Source organism: Monodelphis domestica, chromosome 1 (genome assembly GCF_027887165.1).
Source record: "Monodelphis domestica isolate mMonDom1 chromosome 1, mMonDom1.pri, whole genome shotgun sequence".
In the NCBI taxonomy this organism is placed as follows: Eukaryota; Metazoa; Chordata; class Mammalia; order Didelphimorphia; family Didelphidae; genus Monodelphis; species Monodelphis domestica.
In genome coordinates this window covers 507,217,583-507,228,239 of record NC_077227.1, presented here as the reverse complement: position 1 = coordinate 507,228,239, position 10,657 = coordinate 507,217,583, and the positions used below count along the sequence as shown (strand labels likewise).

Sequence of the window (10,657 nt, the reverse complement as noted above, 5' to 3'; positions counted from 1 at the left end):
AAATCTGGCCTCAGACACTTCCCAGCTGTGTGACCCTGGGCAAGTCACTTGACCCCCATTGCCTAACCCTTACCACTTTTCTGCCTTGGAACCAATATCCAGTATTGATTCTAAGATGGAAGGTCAGGATTTAAAAAAATAAAATAAAATAAACATTCTTCTGAGGAGACCAATCACATAGATTTCATCAGACTGCCCAGGATGGTGATCCTGACAAGGGAAAGAGCCTCTAGGCTAGATGATCTCTAAGGTCCCTCTTAGCTCTCACATCCAGGGACCATCTATGATATTTATAAAGCAAAAATCATGATTTAACTTACTTTACTCTTTAGGACTTTCCCTTCTGGACTTCATCATAGACACTTTTAATCTCCCTTTGGCTTAGATTTTTGCCGTAGTCTCAGAAACCCAAAGTCTACATCCCTTCCAGAGCAAAATCAGTGACTGGTTTAAAATACCCAGTTGTCACGCTCTGGACCTGAGGTGTCCTATAGCAGGCTCATTGCTTCATCCGCCATATGTCAGCCCATTCCCTGGCTTGTTAACATCCATCACCAAGGCCTCTTCCCAGAGAGCCCCAGCCAAGAGGCCTGTGTGTCTGTTCAGAGTAACACTAACCATGTGCGGGGAACGTTGGAGGAGCGCGCATACTGCTTGCCAGCATTTGATACGTCCGCCAATTTCACAGGGAAACTGATTTCATTGTTCACATTCAATAAATTCATGATCGTCCTTCTAAGCGAGAGAGGAATGACCCAGGCAGGGCTGTATCACTGGTACTGAGCCCCAAATCTGTTAGTCACATCATACCTAGATAGGAGAAGAAGATGGGGAGGAACAATGTTTGTCCTCCGGAGAAATCAGTACAGTGACCATTGCCTCCTTTACAAAAACAAACTAATGGGTAGGGGAGAGAAGGAAAGAGGCTCCCTGGGCCTCACGAAGCACCTTTCTTCTCTCTTCAGATCCACAGCTACCTACCAGTTGTTATTTTCATTTGTCCCGTTTAATTGTTCTTAACTTGGGATCCATAAATAGATTTTTGTGAAATTAGGTAAGAAATGAAAAAATTACATCTTTATTTTTAGTAGCCTCTCTGAAGTGTGGTATTTTCTTTGATTATTTAAAAACATTCATTTGAGAAGGGGTTCTATAGATTTATAGTAGGGGATCAGCTTCTTCAAACCTTTGGGGTGTGCTCACATTAACTTTTTCCATCTTTATCTCCTTCCCACTCCCTTTTGCTCTTCCTCCCCTTAACCCCTTGTACCCTTCCTTTCCCCCCCTCCACAGTACATATAACTTCTCAGCAGACGGTTTTCATAGTTCAGCGGCAGGGGCCAACCTGTGTCTGGGCTCTGGAGTTCATGGGGGAGTCGACTGGATGAGGAAGTTGGCATTCCGCTACCGACGAGTGAAGGAGATGTACAACATGTACAAGAATAATGTTGGGGGTGAGTGGACAGAAGCCCTGAGAGAGTGGGAAAAAAAGAGACCTCCTCTTAGTCTGCTCTTCCACTAATTCACTGTGGGAGTAGATCTACCTATTTAAATCTCTTTTGTTAAATGAGGAGAGCACTCCCTGTCCTGCCTTACAATAAGAACGTTGTTTTGGACTAATGGTATTGAAAGTGGTGACTTGAAAAATGTAAAGCACAGGAAAGATTTATAGTTTCTCAAAAGAAATGTTCCAGTTCCCTTAATAAACAAATGTTTATTAAGCACCTCCTGTGCCAGGTGCTGGGGGTAATTGCAGAATTCAGATGAGGTACTGTCCCTATTCTCTGGGAGCCTAAAGGCTAATGGGTATGAGAGTATGAGAGGGAGGGAAGCTTCCAATGTCCTTAACAGGACAGTCAACAAAAAATTTCTTACAGAACACTATCCACATTCAGAGGAAGAACTGTGGGAGTAGAAACACAGAAGAAAAACAACTGCTTGATCACATGGTTCGATGGGGATACAATTGGGGATGTAGACTCTAAAAGATCACCCTAGTGCAATTATTATCAATAATATGGAAATGGGTTTTCTTCAATGACACAAGTAAAACCCAGTGGAATTTCACATTGGATATGGGGGAGGAAGGGAAGGAAAGATTATGAATCTTGTAACCACAGAAAAATATAAATTAATTAAATATTTTTAAAAAATTTTCTTACACTCCACTTCCTGCTGATGTTTAGGGATATTTTTGACTGATGATCTACTTTAATTATATCAATGTTTGAGGAAGGAAACACCAGAGTTCTGCAAAAGAACCCTGCATTATACCTATCGAGAACCTTTCTCTTCAAGGTCTCTAGATCAATCAAGTGCTCATCATGGTTTTTCAGGCAAAAAATTAGCCCAACTCACCTGGGTTGGGAATCTAGGAGAGACTGGAAGAGAAGAGGACTCCTTGGTGGATAATGAACCTCTTGCACCTGCCTATCCTTAACGAGAGGCAAACTCATAAAAATTGCACTGTAGTTCAAGTCAGAAGTCCTAGGCTTGAATGCTGGTTCTTCCATTTAATATGTGGGTGATCTACCCTAATTCTCTCGAGGCCTCAGAGTCTTTATCTGTAATATGAAGAGATTGAACCTAGACGATTTCTAAGGTTCTTTCTAGCGCACAAATCCCATGCTCCGATGAATAAGGCTTGAATGGTGGCTTTTCCAGCATTAGAAAAAGCTCAGGAGGGGAAGAGAGCCACCTCGGCCAGCCCTGCCTTTTATACCAGCATTATGAGACTAAATGGAGGCAGCTTTAGACACACAGATCAAGTAACTGGATATAGATGGAACCAGAATTGTAGAACTTTTGCCAGACTTAGAGATTTCTTACTCTTGGCTGTAAGTGTTAGACATTAGGAAGGGCATTAATAAGCTCAGGAAGATCCAGATGAGGGTGGCAGGGGTAATGAGGGAACTTAAGACCACATCCTCTGATGATTGCTTAAGACAATAGAGTCTAGTGATGCACCCACTGGATTTTGGGTCAGGAGACCTAGATTTGAATGCCAGTATGCTTGCATAAATCTTTTAACCTCTCAAACCCCCACTTCCCTCATTATTTATAAAATAATAATAACAGTAATGGCTAACATTTATATATTCAGGGTTTACAAAGCACATTATAAATACTATCTTTTTATCTCCCCAACAACCTTTGGGAGGTGGGGGCCAATTTTACAGATAAGGCAAATTAAAATGAAGTGACTTGCCCAGGATCACACAGTGAATAAGTGGCTGAAGTGGAATTTGAACTCCTGTCTTCCTGACTCTAAGTTCAGTACTCTATCCATTATTCCACCTATCTGCCTTATGAAATTAAGGTGTTGGATTAGATGATTTCTGGATCCCCTTCCAATCAAAATCCTATAAATTAGGGGTGTGTAGTCTGGAGAAGAAGAGATTTTGAAAGGATTTGATCTCTATTTTCATATAGCTGATAGGCAGTAATATTGGGAAAGCAGGATTTTATTTGTCTTGTATCCCCAAAGACACTGGGGTCAGTGAATGTTGTAGGGAAGCCCACTTTAGCTCAGAAATCAATCAATAAACGTCTATTTGAACTGTCTGATCATGAAATCGATTTTTTCATAAAATAGTGAGTTCCTCATCGATAGAAGTGTTTAAGCAGAGGATGGATGTGGCTTTATACTTTTTAGTTTGAACAGGGATTGGACTAGCTGAATTTTAAGGCCTCTTCCAACCCCCTGCTCTGATCCTGCTGAGAGGAAATAGGATGGGCTGGGAAAGTGGAGGGAAGGATTCTGTAATTTGTTACTTGCCATGAACTGCCATCTGTTTTGCCTTGAACCACCCGGTCCTCCCAGAAGGTCCCCTAAGCTCCAGGAAATGCCCTGGTCCTCTGTCAGTATTGCTTAATTTTCACATAAGCTGAGGGGAAATTACCAGAGGTGTCATTCTTGGGCCAGGGGTATTGTTAACAACTGGTGGGATATGGAGTTGAGCAGGCAGACCTGTGCTCAGACTGGTGCTTCAGCAGTGACGAGCGGAGTCAGGGAGAGTCAGGCTTGGGAGACAGGTCCTTCTATGGGTCACTGCGAGTCCCTGGGCCAGCCCGTACGTGCATCAGGAAAAGGAGCAGACATCTGGGAAGGGAAAGGAATGCGCGGCTGTGTTGGAGGATAATGGGAGAGGCTTAAGAAGCGCACCTTTGGGAGGAAGTGATTCAGAGACATGATGGAAGGAGAGGGAGAGAAAGGGCCAAGACTGGAAGCAGAAAGATTTGAGTGAACTTTAGGTGGGTGGGTGGGCAAGGAAACGGAAGCCTGAGAGCATGTCTGGAAGAGTGGGAGCTCAAGTCATTACCAACACTTGTACTTGGCATCCACTTTGTGTGAAAGCCTTGGAGAAGATGCCATAGGATAGCACAAAGGAGATTGAGTTCAAGATGGAAATAAATAGTGCTAGAAGCACTGACTAGGGTTCAATAAATTGGACTTTCTGAGTGACTATGAGCTCTTCACCTGTCTCAGAATTAGATCTTCAAGGGGCAGCTAGGTAGCTCAATGGATAAAGCACAAGGCCTCGAAGCAGGAGGTCTTGGGTTCAAATGTAGCCTCACACACGTCCTAGCTGGGTGATCCTGGGCAAGTCACTTTACCCCCATTGCCTAGCCCTTACTGCTTGCTTGCCTTAGAACCAATCCTTAGTATCATTTCTAAGACAGAAAGTAAGGGTTTAAAAGAGAGAGATCTTCAGTAAAAGGAAAGGATATGTAAATCTCTGTTATGTTAATACTGTATGGCTCCTGCCTTGTAGAAGCTTACTCAGTCTAATTAGCTGTTACAGCATAATAGAGTGGCAAGAACTCCAGCTTTTTAAAATAAGGAGCTCCTGGATTTTACTCTACCACAAAACTCATTATGTGACCTTGAAAGCATTTCACTTCTTGGACCCGTTTCCTCACCTATAAAATAAGGGAATGGGGAGAGACTTAACTGTGAGGGTCCTTCTCACTCCAAAATCCTGTGGCTCTCTAGAAAGTGACAAGGTCCCAAAGCATCCTCTGTATAGAGGAGATGTGCATCTGGCCAGAGAGAGAAAGAAGCAGCCGCATCCCAGTGGATTCCAATATGGGAGAATTCATTTGGAGTCTCAAAGCATCCATGGTAGACTGATAAAATCTTAGAACTATATATAAAGCTAGAAAGAATCTTGGGTTATTGGGGGGGGGGGGGTCAGCCTAATTTCTTCACTCTACCTTTGCCCCAGTGAACACCTGGGGATCCCCCAAGATGATTAATGGCATCAATGCCTTTGTTTCTCTTGCCCCTAGGTTTGATAGGGGCTCCCAAGAGAGAAACTTGGCTTCAGCTAAGAGCAGAACTTGAGGCCTTGACAGACCTCTGGCTGACACACGCTCTCAAGGCACTGAATTTAATACATTCCCGGTAAGTACAGTGGGAAAATGACCAGAGGACTTACTCTGTTCTTTGTGTCCACTGAGCCTCCTCAGAGCAAAGGAAGGCAGCTACCAGATTACAGTTTGACCAACTGAATGTGTAAGAGCCTAGAAATACAAGATTTAGAGACATTCATCCCAGAAAGGTTGGCTGTTGGATAATGAATTTTCTTAGCTGCCCCTCAGCTTGTGAAGACAGGTTACCAGAGTGTGTATCAGTGGAGGATAATGTCCCATTGATGAAATCCCTTGTCTAGAACTGAAATATTCTTAGCGTTAGACTGACCAGAGGTGTCCTGGTAAAAGTTCTAACAATCAGTTCTGCAAAAAAAAAAGTATCTATGACTCATTTTTAAGTTTGATTTTCATTATTCACATTTTCCTAAGTCTTGACAATCATCAGAATAATAAATCAAGCCCTTATGTGTAACTTTTGCTGATTTCCAGAGTTTAAGTGCTCATATTAAATATATAATAACTCATCTTTCTCAAGCCAGTACAAGCTGGCTCCGGCACATCCCTGGACATGCCCCCATGTTAAGCAGGCTGGCTATATCTGGTAACCCTCACTTGAGAGGGAGACCCTAGAAATTTGTTAGCCAGGCTTTTTTCTGACCTCATATTTAGAGATACTTCTTCAGAGTGCCATGCACCTTCTCTACTCTCCCCACCCTAATCTGTTGTTTCAGGAGACAATAACCCAGCCTCAATCGCTTTGGCTTTGTTTGCTTGTTCTTTTAACCCTCGTTTCTGTTTGTTTTCCAGGCCTAATTGTGTCAATGTGCTGGTTACCACCACTCAACTCATCCCTGCCCTAGCTAAAGTCTTGCTCTATGGATTGGGCACAGTCTTCCCTATTGAAAACATCTACAGTGCAACAAAGACAGGTCAGAGCAGTCATAAAGTTAGGACCACTCGGAGACAGATTGTAGGCAGCTCAAAATCACATCACACAGGTGGGAAGGGAAAGGGCCAAGACAGAGGGAGACCTAAACTGGAGAACACAAGACTGGTCTATGAGAACAATAGCATTGAGGCAGAAATTAAGGACTGTGATTCTGTCCCAGCCAGCCAGAGATCACTCGTTAATCCTCACCCTTTCCTCTGGGGGGATTTATTTGTAAGTATCCAAAAATAAAATTTGGCCCATTGGTTATAAATTTATAGTCGTAGCAGATTTGAGGGATAGTTCACTGACCAGAATGAATGACTTGAGAAAACGGTGACTAAGAGTTGTCCACTTATGGAGCCAAGAAAACCAAGGAGGTGGGATAATCATCTGGTCAGTGTCTGGCCTGAGAAAGGAATTCAGGAGACCTACCTTTCAGCCCACTCTTGACTCAGGCTAAGACTGGCATCATGGGTAAAATACCTTAGAGATTGATCAACTCCAGCTGCCTTATTTTAGGGCAAAAAGAACCAAAAGCCCAGAATGGCTTGCCTACGGTCACACAATGAGTGCAGCTGCAGAGTTAGGACTAGAACCAGGATCTCCTGACTAGAACCCAAGCCCCATGTGCTTTGTCCTACATCATGGCAGCAGGTGCAGAGTGAAACAGATCCACCATATGAGATGACCCATCCTGACCCTCCCAAACATCGAGGAAAGAGCTATCGCTCAGGTAGGCAAAGGAAAAGGCCTCTTGGTACAAATGTCCTCACTAATGGCGACTTCTTTATCTGCAGGAAAAGAGAGCTGCTTTGAAAGGATAATGCAGAGGTTTGGCAGGAAAGCAGTCTATATTGTAATAGGAGATGGTGTGGAAGAGGAACAAGGAGCAAAGAAGGTATTTCAGGACTATTATTCCTTCCCTCCAGGGGTGTGTGTGAGTGTGTAAAAAAAGTAGAAAAAAGAAAGATTAAGGATGGAGCAGAAAGAGAGGGACAGGTAACATTTATGGGTCAGTGTGTGTGTGTGTGTGTGTGTGTGTGTGTGTGTGTGTGTGTGTGTGTGTGTGTGTGTGTGTGTGTGTGTGTGTGTGTGTAAGAGAGAGAGATTGAAGGGGAAGGTGGTAGACAACATTGTATAGTGAAAAGAAATCAGGATTTTGAGTAAAACAACCTGGATTTGATATAACTTACTACCTGCATGATCTGAAGCAAGTCACTTAAACTCTTTGCACTTCGGTTTCTTCACCTGCAAAATGAGAATGGCCCGGCTCTGTGTCCCTTCCAATGCTATGTCTGATCCTAGATGTGAGTCTATCCATGGGTTTTGTTTGGTTGGGGTTTTTTTGCATTGGCTATGGGATTAGACTTCATTCACTGCACTGACTTCCTCAGGCTCACAAATGGTTTGGATCTCTCTTTCCCAGGCTCTTGGCTCACCACCCTTTTCCCATTTGTAAATCATAGAAGCATCCTGAGTAATTTCCTATTCTAAATCCCTTCTCCAGGCCACTGGCCGCCACCTCCCCTGATAACTGCTGGGTTGGTTGAAGAATGCCTCCCCCTAGAGCCCCGCTCTGCTTGGTTGGGGGTGGGCTTCCTTTTCATATATCACATGTTCCAGGGACTGTTCCCAGTTAATAAAGACGGCATTAAGCTCGTGAAAAAGTAAAATCCCATTTCTGTGATCTCAGACTACCAAGTAGGGGAGACATGGGGGGCTGCCGAGTTCTTAGAAGGAAAGAACGACAGCTGAATTCCCAGGGTCTCGGTCATTCCAGCTGAGCCTCCCACTCTCCCTCCCCCTACCCAAGTCAGGGCTGGGAACTATTCCTGCCAATGCCATGGAGCTTAATAGCAAGGCCTGCTTGTTTTTCACCTTCAAGTCTCTGCTTCCCCCAATGGGCAATTTATTGAAATAAAGGAAACCCCAAACAAGAAATTCCTCTTTGCATACCCTAGAGGGGCCTGTACTCAGGAGAAACGGGGAATACAGAACTGGGTCTTGTAAAGAGATTGTCCAAGTGTAAGAAACAGAGCCCAGGATTCATGAGGATGTTCCTACCCCTCTCCCTGGTCTAGGCAATCCCTTGCACACACCTAAGAACTGGGGCAACCCCATTCTTGAGCTGGACAACTTTTCACAGATGGAAACACAAAGCCTCTGACTCAACAGAAGAAGGTCTCAGAGCATCCAGCCTAGGGCCGGGTCTCCCTTCAAGGGTAAAGTGTAATACCTTAGGATCATCAGATTCCATTTCTGCTACTTACAATCTGTGTAGTACCTCAGACGGGTGGCAGCTAAGTGGCTCAGTGGATAGAGCACTGGACCTGGAGCCAGGAAGACCTGAGTTCAAATCCAGTCTTAGACACTGAATAGCTATGTGAGCCTGGGCAAGTCACTTAACCTGTTTGCCTTCCTCCACTGGAGATAGAAATGGCAAGCTTCTCTAATATCCCTGCCAAAGAATACCCCATGAACAGTATTGATAAGCTGTGGTCTGTGGGGTCACAGAAGAGTCAGACAGGACTGAAAAACAACGAAGTACCATGTTGCCTTGATCGGCCTCAGTTTCTTATCCATACCAGTAGGGCATTGGAATGGATGGCCACACAGGTCCTTTTCAACTCCAAATTTGTGTTCCTCCGCTTTAGAACTAGACAGGGACCTGAATTACTTATCTATTCTAAAAACCCCTTTTTCCAGATGGAGGCCCAGAAAGGTGAAGCCACTTGGCTACCTCTGGTCATGAGTAGTAGAACTGAGAATGAAACCCATGTGGTCAGTCTCCCAATCCATCCTCTGCATCGTGACTCCCTTCCCTTTTAGCAAAGTTCTGCCCTCCTTAGGCAGCTGGGGTTCAGTAAGGCATGAGCTCCAATTTGACCTCAGACACAAGTTGTGTGACCTTTCCCAGGGACAAGTCACTTGATCTCTTTCAGCCTCAGTTTCCTCATTGGTAAAATAAGAACCGCATCTACCTCCTAAGATTGTTATGGGGATAATATTTGGGTTTTTTTATTTTATTTAATTAGTTAATTTAGAATATTTTTCCATGGTTACAAGATTCATGTTCTTTCCCTTCCTTTCTCCCCAACCCCCTCCCATAGCCAATGAGCAATTCCACTGGGTTTTACATGAGACATTGATCAAGACCTATTTCCATATCATTGATATTTGCACTGGGGTGATCATTTAGAGTCTACATCTGTGTCACACTGTGTGTGTGTGTGTGTGTGTGTGTGTGTGTGTGTGTGTGTGTGTGTGTGTGTGTGAGTGTGTGTGAGAGAAAGAGAGAGAGATTGAAGGGGATCATATCTGTGGGGATAATATTTGTAAAGTCCTTTGCATGCTTTAAAGCCTTATAGAAATGTGGCTATTATTATTATTGCCCAGTATATCACCTATTTCTATAGCACTTTCTCCCCAATACCCATTGCAGTGGGTAATAAAGGGATTATTATCCCCTTTTTACAAAGAAGGAGAAGGAGGTTCTGAAAAGATCTGTGAACTATTCAAAGTCACACAGCTAATAATTATAGGAGTCATGATTTGAATTCAGGGTCTTCCTGACTCTAATCCCAGAGCCCTATCCATTGTGCCATCTATCTAACTGCTTCAGAAGAAAAGAGCTTGGTTCAGAGGCCCCCTGGAATAGCTTTCACCATGCTGGAGCTGTAACAAGGCTGTGTGTGGCCAGTGTAGCCCCCATCATAAGCCCCCAGTCAAGAAGATAGTTAGCTCTGGAAGCAGGAGCTTTAATTACATCAGTCAGTCAAAACACATTTATTAAGCACCTCAGCCCAAACCTAGGATTACAAATACAAAAGTAAGAAATCTTCTCCCCAAGAAACTTGGGTGCTAAGAGAATTTCATGGCATTTGATGAATAGAAAATGGATAGAAGGCCAGGTCTGGAGATGAGAGGTTCTGAGTTCAAATGTGGCCTCAGATACCTCCTAGCTGTTTGGCCTTGGGTAAATACCTAATCCCCATTGCCTAGTCCTTGCTGCTCTTCTATTTTAAAATTGATACTAAGGCAAAAGATAAGGTTTTTTTAAAAGGCAGAAAGGAATGAAAATCTGCAAGATTCAAGAGAGTCTAGAACAAGCAGGGATTCTCTTCCTTCTGTGTAGGTCAGGGACCTCTTTCTTGGAGCTTCTCAGAATAATGTTTATTTTATTTATTTATACAATTTACATATTGTTACAAATAAATATACATATATTTAAATGTATAAAATAAAGTACACAGCATTACAAAGTTAATAAAAAGAAAAGCCATTTTTTCCCATTTTCCCATTCAAGCTCATAGCTTCCCTAAAATCTATCTAAGAACTCCCAAACTAGTT

The 10,657-nt window shown here is 43.3% G+C and overlaps 1 protein-coding gene across 1 annotated transcript in view; it reads left to right on the top strand.

The window, feature by feature from the left end:
* The window catches only part of EYA2 (EYA transcriptional coactivator and phosphatase 2), a 264,430-nt gene that overhangs the window by 238,483 nt on the left and 15,290 nt on the right, over window positions 1-10,657 (top strand). Inside the window, exons 12-15 of the mRNA XM_007475803.3 lie at window positions 1,294-1,454; window positions 5,293-5,407; window positions 6,184-6,305; window positions 7,105-7,205. Coding sequence (XP_007475865.1) covers window positions 1,294-1,454; window positions 5,293-5,407; window positions 6,184-6,305; window positions 7,105-7,205 — 499 coding nt within the window. The remainder of the gene's footprint in view (window positions 1-1,293; window positions 1,455-5,292; window positions 5,408-6,183; window positions 6,306-7,104; window positions 7,206-10,657) is intronic.